This window comes from Labrus bergylta, chromosome 5, assembly GCF_963930695.1.
Source record: "Labrus bergylta chromosome 5, fLabBer1.1, whole genome shotgun sequence".
NCBI classification, from domain to species: Eukaryota; Metazoa; Chordata; class Actinopteri; order Labriformes; family Labridae; genus Labrus; species Labrus bergylta.
Genome location: NC_089199.1, coordinates 9,770,220 through 9,794,420, shown reverse-complemented (window position 1 = coordinate 9,794,420; position 24,201 = coordinate 9,770,220). Strand labels below are relative to the sequence as shown.

The window sequence follows — 24,201 nt, the reverse complement described above, 5'->3', positions numbered from 1 at the left end:
GGCTCTCTGTTTGGGGCTCTTTACTCTTTTTTTGCCAGGAGAAAGGAACCCTTTCCAGCTGGAAGTCACGCTCCCTGTTTTGTCACACAGGCTTCCTCTGTCTCCATTCATCACTAAAACAGAAAGGGTCTGAAGAGCATTTAGTTCAAGCCTCGAACTGCTACTTAACTGTACTTTAAATGAACGTAAGAGTTGTTTTATTGGAATGGGTGTTGCTTTTTGAACACTATAATATACATAACTGTCATCCTATTATTGCTTTTCTTGTTGTTTCTTGTAGTGACATCATCTGTTACTGGCTTTGGAGTCCCATTGGTGGCAGTTCCATGCTGGAAAATGCTGTCTCAACCTAACTCTCAGTCAACCAAACGACAAGTTGAGAGCTGGAGTTGAGGCAGGTTTTAAGCTTCTTGACAAACCATTATATTGCACCCACCTGTCCATCAGGTCATCTTCTGGCCTTATTATTGTGAATAAAGTTTATCCTTCATAACAAAAACTAAATGAATGAGTTGTCAAAAAATTCACTGCCCGTACAGTGTGTGCCCATGGAGACACGAGCTAATCAGACCAATTTCGTTTTTTGAACCAAGCTGTAAAAATGTGCTTTTTGAATGGGGTGTGTAAGTGACTTTCGGTGCTTCTTCAGCCAACCTTAAGTGGACACTTGACGACGGCAAGCAACATTACAAGACAAATTTTGCACTTTTGCATCGGCTTCATATTTCAACACCAGTGGTTGTGGCTTGGTTACACCATGGCTGCAACCAATCCAATAATAGATGGGGTGGGACTCGTCACCAAGGTAACCAGAGCGACAAAGGCTCATTTATGAGAACTGATTGCCTGTATGTTGCTGCTGAGTGTTATGGAAAAAGAAAAAGATGATATAAGCAAGTCGACATTGCTTGTCTATAACACAACATGGACATTTCCTTTTTAGCAAAATTGACCAAATTTGAAATGTTTTTGTTTTACTTTGTATACAAACTGCAAGATAAGTTAAGTGACAATGTCCAAATAGTAAAGATCAATTTTAAGGTGAACGTAATATGCAAGAGTAGCCAAGGGTCGTTTATTCTTTGCTATATGAGTGGCATAAATATATCTGGGGTTATCCAGGCATCACTATACCACTGATGAAGTCCAAACATTTTGGTAGATTATGTGTTGATTGAGTAATACAGGATATTCTTTGACTATGAATGGGTCAGTGTTTAACCTGTGCAGTAACAGTGACATGCTGGTTATCCGGTGCTTTGCAAAAAGAACATCAACATACAGTAGTTTCCTCCCATCTGCTCATTTATGAGCATGGTTGGTAAAGATTGGTGGCTACACCTCACCGATCCGTTTTTTTCTCTATGGTGTGGTTCAACATTTGTTCAACTGTTTCTTCTTATCCAAACTATGTCAAAAAGCTCTCAAAAGATATATAACTGCTTAGATTTGGTAAGTTTTTGTGCTTTTATAGTCCAAAACTGACCTGTACTTAAACTGCAATTTTATTGTTTGGTTTATGACCATACAACTTAAAAATTAATTCCCATCCCCTTCAGTTTGTGTCTTAGCCTCACTGACTTCGGCAATAAGCTCAGAGTGTAATTTCACAATGTGGCTAGCATGAAATAAGACTCTTTATTTTTTATTCGAGAGATAGGACAGTGGATAGAGTCGGAAATCAGGGAGAGAGAGAGAGTAGGGAATAACATCCACCGGTTACATTCGAACTTAGGCCGCCCGCTTGGAGGACTACAGCCTCCATACACACTCCAGAGTCTTACTACTGTGTTTGTGGTGGCAGGTCTTGTCCCCCCCCCCCCCCCCCCCCCCCCCAATAAACTGGTTGTTTTTAGGTCTAAACAGAAGAATAATTGATGTAAAAAATAATAAAGGTTGGTACAATGAAAAGCACAGTAGTAGATTGCTAACTGTAGTAGAAAACTGAAAACACTCAATGTATGTGACATTAGTTGACAATGCAGACTAGATACTGTATACTGTGCTTTACAGAAAAAATAGCCTTCAGAGACCAAGGTGCTATCTATGTTGATGAGAGGTTGTGAGATGTTTTTTGTCCAGTGCAATCAATCAGAAAAATCCCATACATATCCCAGCCACTAATCAGACATGACTGTTATGCCTCAACTAGTGGTGTTTTCTGGAGAGTATTTTTCATAGAATGGTTTTAAAATTAAATTTAAGGAGGGCCCCTCTGCCCTGCGGTAATCAAAAGGGTCATCAGGTCACAGCAGCTGTACTGTAATATGGCACCACAAGATAATGACAATATCTATTGATTACAATCAAGTCAGTATTGTGTATTGAATGGACGTGAAAAAATTAAGTGAACGTCTTCAAAGCCCTATTGTCTGTCAAATTGTACACCAATGTATTGAAACGATCGTAATATGTTTTGTTTGTTCTCCAGTGTTGAAAACAAATTCTGTATTACTTGGACGCTGTTTCACGATGGGACAAAAATGCGTCACAACCCTGCGTGCGTGTGCGTGTGTGTGTGTGTGTGTGTGTGTGTGTAGTGGAGTAAAGGCTTGGCAGGGTATGCTGTGCAGGCAATTAAAACTCCTCATTAATGCTTTGTTAGACAACACTCAAGCTAATCCCATCATATGGAAGGCTGTGATAAGAGCTTTTGCTTCTCCTACTGTCTGTCTGTCAGTCTGCTGGGAGCAGATATGCTATCAGTCGCCTGTTGTAAAGGTGAACAGAGAGAAAGCCATGAAGACTCAGTGTGTATGTTTTAAATCAGCTGAGGTCGGCTGGTGAAATAAGGATCCGAGTTAAATTATAGGTGGTGTACACCAGATAGCCCCTAGCTCCAGCCATAAAAAGAATCGTCATCAATGCATTTGAATTAAAAAATGGTTTCTAATGATAGCTAAGCAAAAAAATAAATAATTTTATTATATGACTGGAATACAATTTGGTGAGGTTTTGGCATAAATTAACTGTTTAGGTTAAGGGAAACATCATAATCTGGGCTAAAATTACTGCTTTGCAAGGATAAGGGGAGCTTTGCTGTGTTATACAAGGACAACTAACGTTATTGTGGGGGTTAGGAAACAATCATGCTCATTCTAAAAAAATAAATGACAGGAGGTCGAAGTTGGAAAATATGCATGCACATAAATAACAGTCTTATTCTCTGACCTAAATTAATTAGTAAAATCTAAACAGTAAACTTTTTGTGTTCTGATATTGTTATAACTATCATCTTTGTTACAGTAAAGGACATGTCTAAGAGACAGTTTTTTGACTGGCTTAGTCCCCCATTACTGAAACAAAATCCCATTTTAAATGCATCCAAATTTATAAGCAGTCTTCTATTGCAAAGTCAATTGCATAACCTCCCTTGATCCGTCACATGAAACAGCAGCATAAAAACACAGCCTTGCAGCAATAGAAAGAGGTTTTTTTTTCACTCTTTTTTTCACCATTGTGCTGCGCATGTCAGGCCCGATGATTGTGATGTAGTCGGAGAGTGTGCATGCTACGGAGAGCCTTGGCCAAGCTGGCAATGAGGGAAACACATTACCATTTCCAGTGTGTGTGTGTTGTTGGGGCCCCGGAGCTGACTTCTGTGCTGCTACTACCTCTGCTAGACTGGAGCTGTCAGAGCTGCTCTGCTCATGTCTGTGTCATCACCACAACTAACACTTTTACGACCACTGCATGCTCAGATGGGCATAAACACACACACACACAGACACAAACATATATATGTTTATATATCTAATACATATAGTGTTATATACAATTCCATACTCTTAAGTACTCTGGAAACACATGCATGCATAGACACATACTCAAACATCCTCAAAAGCCCACAGTCATCATCAGTATAGTGGGACTAAAGCTGTTTGTCCAGGTATAATCCCCCCCTCTGTTGCTTGCAGACACAGGTGCAAACACTCAGAGCAAACATTTAATAGCTTGCACCAGTGGTTTCAATGGTAATGAATTATTAACTTTAAAAACAATTAGATGTATACATTTAAAATGTGTGGCACCCCTGAAACATTGATCTGAGCAACTACTGCACAGTTTGAACCAAACATGCAGTTATTTAAAAATTCAACCTTTTTTCTGCCTTAACATTTACACCCAAATACATGGAAATAAACTGTACTGGTATATGGTATAACTTGTTAAATGTTGTACTATTTCACATGATTGATATCATCAGTGAAGTTTTCCTTTAAGGTACTCCGCCTTAACTTGATTTCTTTTCCTTGTATTTGATAGCTAGTTTTAGAGTTTTCCTCTCTTTCACTATAGAGTCCAAAGCTTTCAACTGACCCAGACACTAAAACCAGAGTGCTGTAGATAAGTGTACTGAGGTGTTATTCAGGGAAATTGCTGCAATGGCTGTGCAAGAAGAACATAAATAGAGGATTCCACATAAAATCTGGTGTCGGGCCTTTTGCATACAGCAGTTATTCAAGGGATATTATTATCATCTATCCCCAATCTCAGTGGTGCTGAGCTAGTGTACACTTTCAAGGAATGATGATCTCAAAGCCGAGACACCAATAATAAACCCTATACATGTGTCTGCAGTCACACAGTAATCTGTTTCACAAGATAAGGCAAACTCAAATGGCACAAAGCCTTTGAACTAGTTCAGGAAAATGGAGTGTGTTGCTACTCTCACAAGACACGAAATACTTTCTGTATAAGAATTCAAACATTATCTCCATTAAAGCTTTCTAGCAGCGTTAGAATGGATGGACCACACCTGAAATGCGTTTTTTTCCGCATTCTTAAGACTATAGATCTGACCCTGGACTTCTCATTCACACTTTCATTAGGACCAGCATCATCCATTTATTCATATCTAATCCATCCTCCAGTCTTAAATGTGGACTTTGAATCCCAAGCTTCATGTTTTGAAGATCTAAATTAAACCCAGCAACAGACACCGAAAGGTTTTCTTCCGCCTTCATGTCTGAGTCTCTATTTTCGAGGCCAGCAAGCAAAAGAAAGACAAAAGATAGAGTAGGAACATTCGGAAAAAAAACAGGGGAATTAACTCAGAAACCACTTCTTGCCAATACTCAAAACAATTTACTTCTTCAGAAGGTGCACCCAATACCGGAATTCCGGCACCTTCCACCACCCATCGAGTTTTGCAAAAAAAGAAAAGTGTTGATTTCTTTCAGACAAAGAAAACAATACTTAGTTGTCATCCAGTTCCAGCAGTCACATTAGCCAACCTTAGCAGGATGAATGGCACCAATATTCCCGGTTCCTGCCTTCACAACAACATAAGTTCAGCAACAACACATGCTCCTGCCAAGCACTTGGATATCAGGGTCACCTTTAGCTTACTATATCTTGGAATAAGATGCTAGCACTCCTGCCTCACAGGGCACCTGTTACAGGTATGACAATGTCTCCTGCTGCCTCTCTGTAGCAACTACAGCATACCCTGATTAGGACATTAGGCATCTGTATTCCAGCAGACCTTGTACCCTATCTCCAGGAACCACAACTTGCTTAGTTTTGGTTTGTTGCCATCTTCCTTGCCCCAAGCAGGGCCTTTGGCATCGTGATACCAGCGCCCACTGGCTTTTTTTAAATGCATGTCAGCGGCGATGCAGCTGGGGCTGTGCAGATTGTTTCACTGTTATATCTTTGGTGAAAGCAGCCAAAGGAGTTTAGGACCCTTAGTCCACCTCTGTGGCTTGTTGGTGGAATCAGTCATCTATCAAATGGAAGGTCGGGAGTTTGATAGCCAGCTCTTGCATTCACATGTTGAAGTTTCCTTGGGCAAGACACCAGATTGCTCCTGCTGCTGCATCAGTGGTGTATGAATGTGTGAATGGGATTAGTTAATACTGATGGACACTTTACATTTCAACCTCTGCCATCAGTGTGTGAAGGCGTGGTGTGAATGAGTATTTGTGACATGCACTGTAAAATGCTCAAAATCTGCTTTGAGTAGTAGAGAGCGCTATACAAGCTCAAGTCAATCTAACATGTACTGTATTTATACAAAGAAATGCTCATTTCAGTTCAAGCTCTGAAAGCCTTTCCCACTCTTCTTCTGGCTGTACTTGTGTGTCCACTGACAAGGTGCAAATTGTTTCAATGTTATGTGTCACAACTGTTTTTCCCTGCTTTTCAACCAATTATAAATTGGTTGAAAAGCAGCCATTATATGTAATTATTGATCACCCTTAGCCCATCTCTGCCAGATTCTGACTTACAACCATAGGATGCTAATTATTAGCCATCTATGGGGCAATTCCTGATCACTTACTCAATCCCTCCACCCACTTTTGACTACCTTCTGTGACTTAACTTATCTCCCATCCTGCAATCCCATAGTCCACATCCTTTGAATTTATTTTAGTCACAATCAACACAAACTACACTTCCAGCCAAAAAGCTAAACCAAATCAGATCTTCAATTTCCTTCTCATCCGATGCTGCACCAAACAAACTTCAATGCCACCTCAGCTTTACTCTATTTTCACAAGGACATGCCATCATCTCTTACTTACTATCAATAGCATACCCAATAGTGGACCTCGTTATGTGACACGTTCAAGTGGAAAATCCTGTTCATACATCCCAAAGGACCAACTCCCAGTGTTCAATCATCAAAAGCCTATACTGCTCACCCTTGAAGACTTTTTGTTGAATCCTTCTTCCTTCATCCCACTGCATTAGTCAAAACTTAAGTCGTTTTACATATCTTAGTCTTTGCTGTTGGTCCATCTATATCATATAACCACAAAAGGAAAATGTTGGAAAAACAGTTGTGCAGCTTTCCAGGAAAACAGAAAGGGACCTTTGAATGTATGGTGAAGACAAGAGTCAAAATGTTTATTTGTCAATTTATTTGAAATACCAAGGAATCAGTTTGCCTCTGTGGTTTTTTATCTAATTGTCACTCCCCAACCTCTTATTTGCCTGTTTTGGTGTGTTATCATGGTAAATGATAGGGTCAGAGTTATATGATGTATTTACATCAGACATTCTTGTCTGTTTCATGAGACTTGTGTGACTGAATTGTGACTGTAAAATAGACAACAGACTTAAAAGTTGACCCTTTTAATGTTTATATATGCAGACCTTCTTTTAAAATGAGACAAAGTAAAACTGTAAAGAATCATTAACTTTATATCGCATGCATCAGATGTGCTAAAACACATCTAAATTTGTATGCAATATTGTGTTGATTTGGGGAGGTGTGATTTTGATGTTTTTGGCTGTTCTTCAAGCATTTTTCCCTTTAATTTTTCCTTTGTATAATTTCCTTGAAATAAAGATGTCCACAAATTATCTGCAACCTTTTCACTCTCCATTTTATGATGGTTTGTTACTTATTTGGATTATGACAAATGCAGGCTTACTCCAGCATTACAGCAGGGAGATGGCTGGTGCATTGTTGCAAGGGTTGGCTGTCAGCCAGGACAGCTATAGTGTCTGGCACAGCTCTCAGTGCAGGTGTCATAAGGATATCACCGTAAAAATAATCATTTTGTCTGAAACAATCAGCTAAGTTCACAGAGAGCATATCTTTCGGTGATGGAAATTATGGCTGATTCATTTTCACTTATGCAACGAATCAGGCATTAGCATTAGCATAACATTGAGCAGGTTAATTTCAAACAAAACCATCTCACTCATCCGAGAGAGTATATTGGAAAAGTGTATTAAACTTTATAAGAAGCGCTTGTAGCTTTTCAGTTATATGCATTACAAACCAATATGCTTTTTTAACATTCAAAAAGTTGTTTATGCATTTTAAACTATAACAGGACAAAAATATAACCAAATCTTTAAAAGAAGGATGACTTGAAACTGATATTATAATCTATAGATCTTTATTTATTTTGCAGATAACATATATATTGCTGTCATGCTTTTTCATATAACACCATCTAAAGACATTTATTATATTTTTTTACATATAATATTTTACATTAGGCCCATGAAACAGCTAGAAATATACAAAACAATAATCTCTGACTAGACATTTCTATGACTTTAGTATTATTACATTATTGTTATCATCATCATCTTTATTATTACTCTATTCTGTTATTGTAATTATAATTTTTACAGTTGAGAAAGATATGTGCTTCAGTTTCTGAGATAATATTATTGCAGAAAACAGCAAATAATATCACTTCTTTTTGTTCAACATTTAGACAAAGAAAAGAAAAACTCAGGCTGTACGGACATTCACAGATACATGTATTACACAGTCCAGTTTACAACATCATTCAAAAGAGAAAACTGTAGTATTGTAACTTTATACAAAATGCACGGAATCCTTTGTCATTGCACATTTTAATACAAATATCTTTCAGAAAAGAAAACATAAATAAAAGGAAATATATTGGGACTGATTCAACCTGATTCCTTTCACGTTAGGCTGACGCAGAAGCGAATATTTTTGATCCTTCGTCGCAGTGATACGTTGATTTTTGTTGTATTTCACAGAGTCAGCTTCTACATATCGGTTTTAATATTGCAGAGCAAACTTGATATGTAACGATAGGTTTTTTATTTTATCCTCTTAAAAGGAATAGTTTCAGTGGTGTTGGCCTATATACTGTAGCATCTGGCTTCGTCCTTGTATTTAACAGTGCTTTTGCCGGCTTTTTTCTTTTACTAAGCAAACGTTTCTCTCTCTTAGTCTGGTATTGTAAATCTGTACTCGCCACAGGATAAAAAAAAACAAAAAACACTATGGCTATTACTAAGATTACTCAGTGAAGGCTATCACAGTTCATTTACACTGAAAGAAATTATGCTTACTGAATTGAACACAGAAAAGAGGCAACCATTTGGATCAGCTTTCGGATGTGCCAAAGTGATTCGATATACCAATTCTCAATACTGATTCACTTGTCCTTGTTTGTAACTGCCTGACTAGCATGTTGGATTTACAGGAGAACCTGGACAAAATTTAAAAAGTTGCTTGTCTTTGAAAACAGCATGAAATGTTTCAGTGTATAATGGTGGTTTCTGAGAGAATTTGGTCACGTCTACCTTTGTTCCTGAGAAATGGGTTACTAAAGAGATAAACAAGTAAACGGTTCCTGTCAGAATAGTGGTAGCTATCAAAGAAATCCATCATACAGTCTCCAATGCATCTGCCACTGCTGCCTATTCACTATCACAGTTTTTCATATAGATCAGAATTAGTACTAAAGTGGTTGTCAGAAAAGGATATAGAAATATAGGGAGAAATGTAGTCTGAAGTGCAGATAGGACATTTTATGTTTTAGCTACACCTTTATTGTTAAAGATGCTAGTTTATACCTTGGAAATTGTGCTTTTAGGCGGTTATGTAATTCTTACTGCACCCTGTTGAATCAAAGTGGATGCATGATTTTATCCACATATAATGAACAGGGTCAAATGTCTGAACCAGTCTTTCATCTCGAGCGTATTTTTGGTCCTTCTCACTCTCACATATAGAAAATGACCTAAAAATAATCCTACAAATAAGATTCAGACAACATATAAAATAAAGTTATTGTTCTTTTTTAAAAAACAAACAAAAAAAACAAGTATAACAGTCTCTGGCTATGTTTTCTTTGCAAGTTATTTTGCTTTTTTTCACAAGTTAAAATCTAGCCCCCAAAAAGTTGGACGCTTCAAAATTTCATCCTGTGCTAGTGTTTGTGCTTTTCAAATGAGCCCCAGACATGGGTGGTAAACATTTCAGGCAAACTGCAGTATTCTGCAAGGGGAGGTGGTATTCTGGCTTAATTATATTTTACACAGACAAGCAGATTTGGCCTTACCTGTTGCACATTCCCATATTCCCATTGCCTTAAGGTGGTAAATATTCAATTTTAAATTTACACACTGTCAAAAAGATTTGTCTCCTACTACACTGTTTTCATTTTAATGTATTTATTTCATGTACAAGCAAAATGCATTTAACCAATATTTGTCTTTGTACAGTAATTGTAGTTTAGTATACTCACTATCTTTAAAGATGCACAATACTATTGAATCAACGCGGGCCTCCAAATTTAAATTATATATTCAATATACAGTAATTTCCTAATTCACATTTCCTTTTCTAAAAAGACTAACTTTTTTGCATAATGAAATTCATAATATCACAACAATTTTGCTGGGTATTTTTTTCTCTTATGTTTATAACTCTGTATTATACAAATAAACAAACAGAAAAACCCCTAAAAATAAGCATGTAATCAGGTTGGTCTCACGTGTCCCCAGGAGGTAGGTGAATAAAAGCAGACATAGAAGTCTGGTGGTCGTTCCCAACCTTGATTACGTTTCTTCTGTGTAGATAGCCATTCTGTCCATTGTGACAGAGAGACAGGCAGAAGTTTCTAGATGTAGGCTTCCTCATTGGCAGGATTCTGACTCTGATTTTCTGTCTGCTGGTCGGGGCCATTTTCCTGAGCCTTCACCAGTGCCAAAGGCTTGATCATTATTCGCAGACGCTGGGTGGAAAAAATCACACCATTTAACTCACACAGCTGAAAAATGGGCTGAAATAATACCATGTCATCTACCAGTGGTAGGGCCTAAGCAGCTGCAAAGTTTGTGAAAAACCCCCTAAGCTGTAATAAAACACACCAGCTGTGAGCATAATGAATGCACAGCCTCTGTCTCTGTGTGTAAACATTGTGTAAGATACTCTTAGAAAACACATGTAGTCATTTATTATTATGTATAAAGCTACACAAAATAATACTGCTAAAGATAGACAAATTATATTCATGACATGTTGACCTGACATATGTGCTGGTTCTACTAACCCAACAATACCAGTTAATTCCAAACTTCACTAATATTCCAACTATTAGGTAGTTTTGGACCAATTCTCTGCAGCACAGAGAGCATTTATATAAAGTGTTTTTGAAACTTTAGCGTCCACCTGGGTGCAGAGCACTAATCAGCTGGATGATTGCTACAATTAGACAATCAGCCATCAGCTGGTACTGCAGGATCTGACACCTGCACATTGCCTCTGGCAGCCTCCATTGCACTGCATACAATTATGGCCCATTTACTCTGTCAGTGGTGTCTATAAAGCTATCTGTCACTAGGGAAGGTATAGATGCAATCAAAAAGCTCTCAATGTAAATGGGATGCCGGAAAAGGTATTATCTGCCATTGATTCCAAGCACTTGATCAATAATAATGCGGCATATAATTCTGCTGCATAAAAATGAATGTCATTTGCTGAATGCTAAGTGGTTGCTATAGCAAAATGGCATCTGGAATTGTTAAACAGAACTAATTAGAAACTCTATTTTACTAATCCCTTTATCACTGTTATGCTCCTCATGGCAATTTATGACAACTCTACCCAGCATGCCTCTGTGTTTGGAGATTATTAAAGCATTGAAGCACAGAGCAGTTACAATGCACAGAGCTAAATCACTCATGAGCATTTTAACGTCCAGAGTGAAGTATCTTTTTTTCCTGTTAAATCACATTTCCAGTACTGCTTTCATTGGCAGCTTGTGTAAATGCTGTAAATGCCAGGGATATAAATCTACACACATTTTGGCTTAATAATGGATAACATTACGGAAGTTGACCTTAAATGTTCATTCAAGCATTCCTCTATGTTTGAAGCGGATCTTCTGTTTTATAACCCCAGGGCATGTATGTTGCATTTACATTACATTATCCTTACAAAACACCAGCACCCTTTAAAAAGAGCCATATTCCATCAGTGGGTTTATCATACAGCATGTTATAATACATTTGAGCCAAAATCTTGCATACCAAGTAATCCACTCTTAGCACTGAGCCTGATTTGCTGTCGACTGCAGATTAAAATTCAAACCAGCTAATAGATGCGTGAAATGCTCTGGGGGGGGGGTACACTGATGCAAATGTTTGGGGAAATCTGTAGCCAGTCGATTTGCATTTCATTCTGGCTGGTGTAAGCTCTTGGTATTTAAATACCAGTCGTCACATTTAGTAGAGCAATACCATTTGTTTAAAAGTGTGTGTTTATCTACAGATATGTAGATGGTTTTATTTTTCATCAGTAGTTTTGTAACACTCACTGCCTCTTGTACAAGGACAAGAAAGTTATTCTGTGCAATGTAGTTTAAATTAAAATTGGTTTGAAGTAGGGCTGTCACCATTAACCAGTTAATTGCATTTAATTCATAGCTTCTTTTTCCATGGTTAAGTTAATGTTGTAACCTTCAAACCTTCAACCATAAGGTCCTTACTCCTTATTTCAAATTCATAACTCATACAGCAAGTAAAGTACTCTCAGCTCCAGACAGCTTAAACATTTTTCAAAATAAAAGCCTACATTTTTCACTTTTAAATGCAAAATAATAATCCCAATTTCACATTTAAGTCGTTTGACAGCCCTATAGTTTTAAGTAAATAACAGGTCAAATAGTAATATACAAGTACACTGCATCATTGATAAGACTGTGTCTCAGTGATCTTACCTCTTTGTATGTGCCTTTGAGTGTGAGGAACATGTAACCCATGTAGCCAGGGATGAGAGTCATGGAAGACAGGGCCATGCACCAGCCGACCCCCTGGCCCCAGAGTGGGAACACATAGTCACCCAAGGTCAGGGGGACCATCTCCACTGCACTGAACAAGAAGACTCCCTGAACAAGCGGAAAGAGAAGATATATTTCAGCACATTTATCATCATGCTCAGAGGAAGTTAAAACTGCAGAAATACACAACTTTTGTAACAAAGATGACACTTTTCTAAGTGCTTGGCTATACACAGGAAGAAATGCTTCATTAAAGAAATTTAGGAAAAGCTCTTCGTCATACCATTTTGATGGTAATGCTATTTAAGCATAGGGCACTAAGATTTACTAAAGCCAGGCCTCAAGTAAAAATAGTTCAGTAAACACCATTTGACTTTCTTTTTTTTTTTGCACATAACCATCTAGCTAGTGAAACAAAGCATATTTCTGAATACACACATTGAATTAAGTCTATGTACATGGCTTCAGTCAGACATTATAAAGCTAAACATTGTCCATGATTGGTTGTTTTTCCCTTGTGCTTGTACCATTGTTGGTTAAATTCTGCATATTACCCCGAGATAACACTTACAGCCACAATGAGTGGAGTGAAAACAACCCAGCAGGCCTTCCACCAAAGACAAGGCCTGTGGCCAATCATTTCCTCAATGTTGTCATAGAATTTGTTTACACCTGAAACCAAAGAAAAAGCATGATGAACAGAGTCAAGTTTTGTGCAGCATTCATATTTTGTGCAGTGCATGATTTATTGTCTCAAGTCAAATATGTGCAGAATTATTTTACATGGGGAAAAAAAACATATTTAAGAAGGTTACTCAGACTGAAGTGTGGCTTACCATAAAACCAGGAAATGGAGACGCACTCAAAAAAGACCAGGAAGAGCAAACACATCCCACTAGCTGAGTAGTAGTCAAACAGCTTGAACACATACAGTCCACCCTGTAAGAAGAAACACAGGAAAAAAGAAAAGATTACAAGACTGCAGAAGACAAAGGGAAAACATTGAAGTAACGATTATAGTATTGGACATGCTGGACAGAACTAAATCGGTCAAGTGGAATGACATCAAGGGTGGGAGCACCACCGGCTGTGGCTGGTGAGAATCAGTGATGTTTCATTGGTGAGGACAGAACTGGTGCTAAGACTACCGTGTGTAAGCTGGGCATGTGCAGCACAAACAGGGCTGTGGAAGATAAAACTTCTTGAAACATTTTAGGTCTGTGTCTTCAGTTAACAGGTCATCATGCTGGCCAGTTTAGAAGGACTTGCTTCTTTTTGTCAAGTTTCACCCTGTGAAGATCTGTTTTTGCCCGCCTGTAGCTATGATTCGGTTTGCTGCCTTATTCTAGAAGGACTGTGCGTGTGGTATGATGGAAATTGAGTTTGGCAGAAGGGACAAAGCAGCATCTTCAAGTGTGATTGGCCAACATGACCTTGGCCTGCAGTGATTCAGTCATTTTTAGCTCTCAAGTAAGCAGACTCAGAAGCATGGTTGACAACTTTTTGCTCACTTATGACTCAGTGACTTTGGCTTTTTTTCTTTTGAATCTAATCTCCTACTGTCACTATTAATTGTGTGGGGTGCTGCTTCAAATTGATGATAGTGCAAATACTATCATCTTTATAAAAAAATAAAGGTTTGATGTTCTGCACTGTATTCTAAAAAAGAAGAATAAGAATTCCTTCAAGCGTAACATTTTTTTCCGTTCAAGAGAGCCTTCATGGTAAAATTATAGTGACCAAGAACAGTGACTTGTTTTTTCTTCATTATATTCAACATATAATCTTTTAAATGGGACGATTGGTTATTCTCCCAAGGCATGACATGGGGTAAATTAAATATTACGTGTGCAACTGTGGCATTTTGACCATAGGGGATTGAGAGGTGTACTCTCTTGGAGTGCTCAATATAGTTAGACGTTACACTCTGAGGAGTGGTGCGTTCAGTTGATGTTTCATAGGTGTTTTCCCCCGAATATATATATTTTAAAGCAGGTGGAATTTCAGATGGAATTTGTGTCCTGACATTGGGGCTAGGAGAAGGGTAAGGGGGTCAATAAAAACAAATGTATTCCCTGTGGATCATAAATATACTCTACAAATGTCATGGAAATACAGCCATTAGATGTGCCATGTCATCCACCAAAGTGCTGTTCAAGGCTAGATTTTGGCCTGGTATATAAGGGCATTAAATACAAAAATACAAAACATGTAGGACAGAAAGGTCAATTCAATTGAACAAATCACCATCTTTACTAAAACTAAATCATGGTTGAAAATCTCCTTCATGTTGCAGTCTACAAACTGATGCTAAATGACCTGAACCACTTCAGCCAGGAACAAGAGTCTCAGAGGGAGTAAGACTCCTTGACCTTTTTTTTAACCTAAGGGATTTCACACAAGGGCCACTTGTCTTGCTGAGTTAACAACCTAACTGAGTTAACAGCATTTCAGGTTACTGGGTCACCTGCTAAGGTCAAACCACGTTCCTCTGGGATGCTTGCAAGTCTGTGGAAAATGTTTAATCATCCTGTAACAACGTGACAGAAATGTAGCATCTAAAATAAAAATATATTGATGCATGCAAAGTCAATATTTAACATGTTTACTCAGTTAAGTAAAGGTCAACTTATTATTCTCCTGTAAGGTGTACAGTTCTTTGGCAATATCACTATAGTGTTGCATACAGTGTGCAGTGAGTGCATTTGAACTAACTTCCCAGTAATATTGTAAAACAAACGTGGATAATACATTGAGATAAAGTGTTTACCTGTGTGATGTTGGAAAGTCCAATGATGTAAGAAATAAGGCAGACAATTGCAATGAAGATCTCTCTGCGTTTTCGGAGAACATGAGGGAATTCATCAACCAGTGCAGTGATGAAACCTTCCACGGTGCAGAACTGCAGAGATAGTCAAAACAAAGAGTCATCTGTGAAGTCATATTCTGTAGCCAAAGATGAAAATTTTTATTATCTCTGTATTGTTTGTTTATTGGTCAAAGAATTTAAAAAAGAAGCTTTATAATCTATGCTCTGGTTAAGAATCTGGCCCAAAATCCACCACCTTTGTTGAAATATATTTACCTGGCTGTCAATTCCCAGCATCAGCAACATTGAGAAAAAGAGTATGGCCCAGAGAGGCGATATTGGGAGCTGAGTGACCGCCTCAGGATATGCCAAAAACGCCAGGCCAGGTCCTGACAAAAGACAAGTATTAAAGACGTGCTGATAGGAAAAAATGGTCTACATTCTTTTAACACAAATAAACATACAATGAGCACTACATTGTTCAAAATCCTAACAGTCAGAGAACAAAGTTTGAGTGCTGAAGGTCAAACTTGAGTACCTGCTTGGAGAATTTTGCAAACTCTCCAAGCAATTGTCTTTCCAATAACCCCAGACATCAGAATTTACAAATAGTGACAAGCTTAAACCTTTCCTTTCTGCCTGAAAGAAAAACATTAAGCAATTTCAAAGGATTATTTTTGCAATGTTTGAAGTACCTTTGCTTATTGCCTATTGTCACTATTGAGTTTCAACATTGATTGCAATTACCTGAGGCTGCCACATCAGCGATGGGTCTCTTTGTTACATTGGACATGAATCCCACGATGGAGAAGATGACAAAGCCAGCGAACATGCTGGTGAAGGAGTTGATGCAGCAGACAATGATGGAATCTCTGAAGGGGGGAGACAAAGCACAAGGCAGCCATTGTCAAGCCTGTATCAATTCCTTATCAACCCGTCACACATTGTGGAGAGACAAGGGGGAGGGGACAGTGGAGAGCCATTTTGCATCCTGCAGATGCACAGCCGCTGAGTACGTTTATATTGAACTGTGTTTTTTTAAATGGCGGAGAGCTCCAGCAGTTTATTTTTTATTTTTTGGGTAACCACAATAGTTGTGCTCCAGCTTTTTCGACATTGTGACTGTGGGTGATGCAAACCAAACGCCTTTGCCATTGAGTGTATAACGGAGCCACAATAATAACACGAATGATAGAGCTGGAGGCTCAAATAGTCCCAAAATAGAAGGTGCAGCAGACACTATGTTGCCAGGAAACCAAAAATAATCCCATTGACAGACATACATCTGCACGCTCTTCTTTAAAGAAATGGATGTTATTGTGGCCAGTTTTAGACATAAATTGTCATCTAAACTGGTATTTAATGCTTGTGATATGTATCTGAAATACAAAATGTTATAATCACATACCTGTATACATTGTTATTAAACGGATTGTAGCTGCCAAGAGCAATCAGAGAGCCTAATCCCAGCCCATAGGAAAAGAAGATCTGAGTAGCAGCATCCAGCCATACCTGACAAACAAAGATGAGACAAAAGAGGCTAAATTGACCTGTTAGATGCCTAATAAATTTATTTCATTTTGACAAAGCTAGATAAGCAGTCTTGATATAGGCTTGCAATAATGCATCATGTCCCTTGTAAACCTTTGATGATAATAGCAGGAACTTCTGACGATATTTTCCCTAGGAAAATGTAATATTACAGGGCTGTCTCATGATACATGGACCTGTATCTGATGCCCTCTGAGCCTACTGCTTCATGTCAGAATTGACCAAAACCAGTAGGATTGTTCTCTCTCAAAGTGTCTCCTCATCTTATTTAGCTTTATCTTTTTTTTTTACACTTCAGCTATAATGATGTAGCTATTTAACGTATTCACAATCACCACTGAATAAAACATGGAGGCATCGGTAATAAACCCTATCATATGGGGTTTTTAAATGTTTGTACATAGATGCATGAGTCTAAATACATGCTATTTAACAGATATCTGAAAACCTATAGAATTTCTTCTCTTTCAACTGCACCATCTTGACTAGACACAAAAGGCATGTGTTGAGCAAGTGAAGGGAAATCAGAAATCATACCCCGGACTCCTTCAGTTTTTCAAAGTCTGGTGTGATATAGAAGACGATTCCATCATATGCACCAGGTAGAGTGACACCACGACAAAACAGGATGAACAGCATAAAGTAAGGGTACGTGGCTGAGAAGTACACCACCTATGGGACACAAAGTCAGTGTTAAAAAGAAGAATACTGTCTGCCAAAAGGAACTTATTGAATTAAACAGCTTGTGAGCAAAATTGAACTTGGAACATTTCTCTGGCAATGCAACAGGACTTTAGAAGAAGTGAAAAAAACCATTAAGACCATTAAGTTACTGAAGGCAACATGAAACGTGTTACAGTATTGTGGCAGCGTCCCTACAGCACAGAGCAGCACAGTGACCTAGTCAGCCATTCCCCAGAGGCAACATGACCCAACGATGGTTATGTTCAACACACTCTCAGTGCACTATTTCCCTCTTTAAATGAGCTAACTCTACTCTCCGCACTGATCTACCATTGTCAATAGAACTCGGATCATTGATAATTGAATCTGAAGAATACAAACTAAATGAACTGAGATACTGCCATTGACAATGCTAAAGACCATATAAGGATCTAAGTTTAAAACACAACTTTTAACCAGTTTTAAACTAGAACGAAAAGCATTAGAAATGTCAAAGTGTATGATCTTGCATCCCTTTCAGGAATGTGAAGGTGCTCAACATACTTAAGGTAATTTTTACTTGTGAGACATTTTAGTACAATGTGAAAGTCTTCTGGTGAAAGATAGTAGTTAAGGCAGAGTACTGCGTATCACAGATTGTCTTAATAAAGTTTTTTTAATGATTTTCAAATGTTTTGACAGTAAACTTCATAAAGTTAGCCAATCATTTGCTGGTATAACAGAATAACAAAGTACAATTGGCTAGATAAAGGGTTAATTGAAGTTATGTAATCACAAATCCCTTAAATCACGCCGACAATCCAAGACGTCATTGTATCAAGACTATGACCTTGAACATTAAGTTGAAAGAAATTCATTACCTGATGGAGTTTAATTTAACCATTTGTTTTGTATCCATGTACTTACTTTGCCAGTCCAGCTGACCCCTTTCCAGATACAGAAATAGACAAGCACCCATGCTATGGCGAGTGTTATAGCCAGTGGGACCCTGATCTCCCCGGGCTTCTCTAGGCCATCAGTCATCTGATGCATGTTACGTCTGTAAAGGGAGGAAATAGATCTTACTATAGTATACAAATGCCCCATCATACATGCACAAACGAATATGTGAACAAACAAATATGGGAGCAAATGTCTTCATGTGCTTAAATGACCCATATCCCTGGTTTTCTTTTCTCCCTACAAACGTTTTTAAAGGTCTTTCAGTTGTGGAAAATCATGCCTGTATACATAGATGTCAACATGCATTTTTACATGTTTTTTTCCTCTAAGCATGGTTTTGGCCCTTGAGTATAAAATTCCCCAAGATCTCTCTTCCAGATCTATCTGGAGATGGATGAAATTGACAGATTAGGTGAACCATATGGTGACCATTTCCAATGGCCATATCACACTCTAACCCTCATCTTCTTAGGCACATTTGGAACCATGACCTTTCTGTGTTGGTTAAATCTGTTCCAAACAGAGCAGAATCCTTGTGATCTAAACAGACTCTTTTGTTCTGCTTACTCCCAGAACTCCACCACAGCGCTGGTAAGGTTTCTGGTGTCCGCGATGCTGTAGTTTGTGTAGCAGCGGTCTGTGTTCCAGGGATTGCCACAACTCTGCCATGGCAGGTCCTGAAATTCAAGAGGAAAAAAAGAAGAAAAATCACACAGCTCTTTTTACTCGGACCACTCTCCCACTGCTGGGTCCCTTTCTCTCTGGCTGTCAAGCAGCCAAGACCATGATACTCATTGAGATTTCATGCTTTTCTCAGAGGTTGAATGCCTCATCACCAAATGCATTTATCAATACCTTGTGTAAGGTGCTAATTATGTGGGAAAGGAAGTAATAAATGTCATACCCTATTAAAGGCTGTGCAGCCTTATATAAAAGGTGCTGGCAAGCTGAACCAGACACTTAACTAAAGGGGTTACTATGTTAAAAATTACAACCTGACAACACAAACAAACAAAATTAAGCAAAAGGAAAATCTGCACCCTCATTTAAACAACTACGTTTGGATTTTTAACACCTATATTTCGAGAAACTATTGAAATCTTAACATTACAAGTTATTAGGAAATACTATGAATAAATAAATGAAATACTCACAGTAGTGAAGGAGTTGTACAGATAGTAAATAGCCCAGGAAATGATCACAATGTAATAGATATTTAGCCAGAAGGACAGAACAGCGGCAGCCAGACCCACACCTGAAAATAATAATAATAATTATTATGACACAATATATAACATATATAAAAGATGTTAAAAAGCATTGGTCTTTAATTGGAGTGCTAACCTTTGACCTCAGTTACATAATTACAGGGAGACCCAATTAAAGACTTTAGCTATGTCTGTTAATCAACCTGGTCTCCATGAATCATCCACATGACATTTAAAGCCTATTTAAGGGTCTTTAGGATAACATTAAAGTGTCTAATACCTTTGAACATGGGGGCCAGCTTCCACACGCCAAGCCCTCCAATAGACGTGTACTGACCAAGAGCCGTCTCCAGAAAGAACAAGGGCATACCAGCAAATATCAGGGTCAAAAAGTAGGGAATCAAGAAGGCCCCTGAATGAAAGGAGGGAGGTAAAGGGGTGTAAGTGAGGGTAAATCACAAACCATTGACATAAATCATCATCCAGATTAGATATATGATGAATAAGGGAGTATTTGGTTTCAAACTGCGGCCGAAATCACCGCGCAGGCTTTCGCTGGTGCGCAATTACGCATGGCTTAGATGCGGCAGGGAAATACGCTTTAGATTTATTCTAATTTAAAAAACCTCTGGGAGCAAACAGGCAGGTTCTGGTGCATTCCTTTTGATGTATGGATAATTGGGGGGGGGGGGGGATGCCAAGAATTCCGGATTACCTCCTCCGTTTTTTCCACATAAATAAGGAAATCTCCAGACATTTCCGAGTCCGATTGCGTATCCGACACAAGAGAGAAGAAAGTCAAATTTGCCACCCCACGTTTCTCTCTCGGGCAAATCTTTTTTTGTCTTCTGCACTTTCACCACCAAGGTTTTGGGTTTGTCGTTTGGTGTGGTGCTGGGGGCGTCGTTCACAGTCTCCGTTAAGACGTGTCCGTCCGAGGCTTTGGTCCCGTTGGTGGCCATGGTGACTGCGCGTGTTGGATAGTCCTGACCAGTGGAGAGAAGGAAATTTCAGCACCCGTCCAAGCAGAGAGAAGCTTCTCTGTCGTCCAGCTCGCAGAAATCAGCCGAGTAGAGATGAATATTCGGGGTAGTGTGAGTGTGAAAACCAGACGAAGGGGCAGCTAGCAGAGGTCCTGCGACCCTGAAAAATACAATTAAATGAGGTGAATAAGCGATAAGAAAATGTGGATTTCAATTTGATTAGGTACATTCACATGATTCTATTACAAATTCTTGTCAGATTTTTTCCTTAGTTTTAATAGCAGGTGTTGATGTCAGAATCATATCTCTATTTATATCTTACATTTTTAAAGTGATAAACTTTAAACTAAAAAAATCTGTGTAGTTCAGTTTATTTGGATGTCAATTGATTTTCCAGTTCACGTTTTGAACATGTGACCAAGTTATTATTCTTTACCGTATTAATTTGTATTTTCCCTCGACTACTTGCTTTAAAGTAGTTTTAACACGTTGTTGTATTCGTCAATTCTAACTGCATGACATTTCTTCAGAGGACGTCAAGAGAGAAAAAAAAAACTTGCCCCTCGATCCGTGAACCCCACGGGGTGAAATAAAGACTTCTCATGCAATAAGAATCACTTTTAATGGCCTGGAGTGAATGCATGTTAGCAAAAATTTAGAGCCTGCTTTTGTCCGTGATTCATTACACTCCAGATTCAATGGCCCACTTCCTTCTGCTCCGGTACAAGAGAGGGGCAATTAAACACATTTAGGAGTCAGACGCTGCGATAAAGTCTAATGAATCACCTGCAGAGACCATAACTCACTGGAGCCTTTGAATAGACTTATTTTTTTATCAAATATCTGCACGATACATTAAAAAAACACATTTTATTTTTTATTTAAATAAAAAACAATTAACGTGCGACTGCGTATCAAAATTTCTATATTTCAATGTAAAGTCCTTCATTTAAATCGGAGGGTTCTTTTAAATTTCATAGTGCAAAATGATAATGATAAAAATGTTGAGCGCGCTTCCGATGCTCTTCATCACCTCGCGTGCGTAATTGTAAAGCGCATATAGGCAACATGGTCACAGATCTTTACATGTATTACTTACTGAGCACAATATTCAGAAAGACATTTTATGGTATCTTATTCCTATTTACGTTAATGTTCTCTTAAAAAAAACCAGCCGCACAACCTCAAAATAACGGAATTTAGAGAGCAAAGACGTGATTTCCCTCCAAAATATCTGACACTTATTCATTTGACATATTTAAAACTTGTCCTTGCAGAACTGAAGCATCAAAACCTTATGACCCTAATGAGACGAGTCTCTCTCGTCGCCATTAACTGAAGTGCAGTCGCACATCCGCGCGCTTTGCCAAATTCAGCGCATCTGCATGTGCCAAATTCCTCAGTAGTCCTCGCTTGTAATAAATGTGTCAACAAACGCTTCTTTTTCTATTCGATATTAAATCCATTCTGTATACTTACAATGATAACTCGTTATTTTCCAGATTGTTTCCCTGGTGGGAAAATCCTGATTTGGATTTAAAAAAAAAAAAAGTTATTTCCTTGCACTTGTAAGAATAAAACCAAGGTGAAAACTTGCATCCGATGCCAGTGAGCAAATATACGATCCTTAGGGGGGAGGATAGTGGACAAGTGCGTCTTTGAGAGCGAGGTGCTGTCCTGAAAGGAGTGGTGCTGAAAGAGAAGAGGGGAGAGAAGATGGGGAAAGGAGCTGCCGCCGTCTGAGTTGAAGCGAGTAGGGACGTAACATGGAGCGCAGGATCCTCACTCTCATCTACATAGCGTCAATGTCACCTCAAAGTCGACCCTCCCCAACTCCAACATTTCCACCACTGAGATGGCAGCGGGTTTGAGAGAGGAGCATCCTCTTGTCTCAAGGTTTTATATCCTTACTCCAGGAGGTTTTTTTTCACATCAGCAACTTCTCACTCACTCTCTCTCCCTCCCTCTCTCTCTCCCTCTTTCTCTCTCTGTCTCTCTTTCTTCTCTTTTTGATGAAACAAAAGGCCATTTGATGTTTTAACAGACTCATAAGGTTTAATTGCATTTGGTGGCATCCTCTTGTTGTCTTTGCTATTATCTCTGAAGATGAAAAGATACTATCAAGTTGCCTTAAATGACACTTAAGTGCACTAGTTTGACAAAAATTCACAGTTTTATTCTAAACTTTCATCCCTTTAACTTTTTGGTGAGTAACATGAAACGGTTTGTGGAAGAAGGCCACACTATGAGTAAAAATAAGAAGTGTAATGTTGCATCAAATGCAACAACTCCAAGAGGAAGATGCCAATAACTACTTTAGCTCCTGGCAAAACATGATAAGATGGTTGCAGCCAATAAAGGGAGCCAGGGTTTGTGAGATAAATTGAAAACTGTGCTTATAATCTTCTTAGCCCACTGTCTTCCAAAATGAAATACCCTTGTGGAACATCCCAAATGAGCGGTCTTAAATGCAGACTAACTCCCACATCGAGATAAATTATTAGGGTCTCGCTGGGAGATTAGACTTTCACAGGGTTTAACAGTTGAAGTTTAAATCGCGAAAATGACTCAGGATTAAAACAACGTTAACATAGAAAAACTTACATCTGCCCTTTGGGAAGGAAAAAAGTTGGTTCAATAAAAACTGTGATTTAGGTGTTTTCTTTTCTTTTTTTTTAAAGTAAGTCTTTGATATGTTATCTTGGTTTGTGATATTCTGATGCCAAAGAGGTTTCATTTAAAGTTATTGATGCATCATCCGTATTTATAGCTTATTACTTTTTTTTCTTATGGATGGATGAAATATTCATTGTGTCATTTTTTTTCTATCATATTCATAAGCTCCTTTTCTTTCCCCCCTCAACACCATCTGTATTTACCTCACGGCTCACTTCATTGCTCCCCCCTGTCCCCAAATCTTTTCCCTCCATCTTTGCTTTTTTTTTTTTTGTGTGTGTGTCTGCCGCCATGCTATAGGCTGCAAAACGCTGATACAGTGAAGCTGAAAAGCCACACCACCGAGAGGGAAGGAAAGAAAGCCCAGATGGTGAACCAATGAGGGGTGAGCTAACCTTCTAACAACAAAATTTAGCATTTCTAATCCCAACTGGCTGATTGGCCTACAGGCTGTGGCGCCTCAGATGTGCAAAAAGCCTCCTGTCGGCCTGCAGCTTTCACACACACGGAGGGAATTCAAAATGCCACAGTGATGAGAGCTGGTGGTGCTGTGCTTGTGGCCCCGGCCCCACCTGATGGTGAGCCTGTGTGCAGTGGAGCTTGTAATTACAGAAGGAGGTGGTGGTAATAGAGAGTAGAGTACAGGCAAACACAAGCAGACAGCTGGCCCCTGTAAGTTTTACTGCTCACAGGGGACAAAAGTGATGCTCTGAAACTGAAGAGCAGATTATCACTCGCGAGGAAGGGAAAAATGGTGATACAGATGATGATGGCAGTGATTATGATAACAGATGCCTTTTATGATTCAAGCATATTTACTGAGCCTTTTAGAA

The 24,201-nt window shown here is 38.7% G+C and overlaps 1 protein-coding gene across 1 annotated transcript; it reads right to left on the bottom strand.

Annotated features, from left to right (window-relative positions):
* Positions 1 to 7,842: 7,842 nt before the first annotated feature.
* Positions 7,843 to 22,574, bottom strand: slc6a1b (solute carrier family 6 member 1b). The gene is made up of 15 exons (XM_020628965.2): positions 22,172 to 22,574; positions 20,425 to 20,852; positions 19,990 to 20,121; positions 19,656 to 19,756; positions 19,069 to 19,178; positions 18,466 to 18,598; positions 17,413 to 17,547; positions 16,733 to 16,836; positions 16,072 to 16,196; positions 15,601 to 15,713; positions 15,286 to 15,417; positions 13,352 to 13,454; positions 13,087 to 13,187; positions 12,456 to 12,623; positions 7,843 to 10,469 (listed from the first exon to the last, which is right to left on the bottom strand). Exons 2-15 carry the CDS (start codon positions 20,669 to 20,671, stop codon positions 10,356 to 10,358), a joined length of 1,818 nt encoding a protein of 605 aa, XP_020484621.1. The 5' UTR covers positions 20,672 to 20,852; positions 22,172 to 22,574; the 3' UTR covers positions 7,843 to 10,355.
* Positions 22,575 to 24,201: the final 1,627 nt, after the last annotated feature.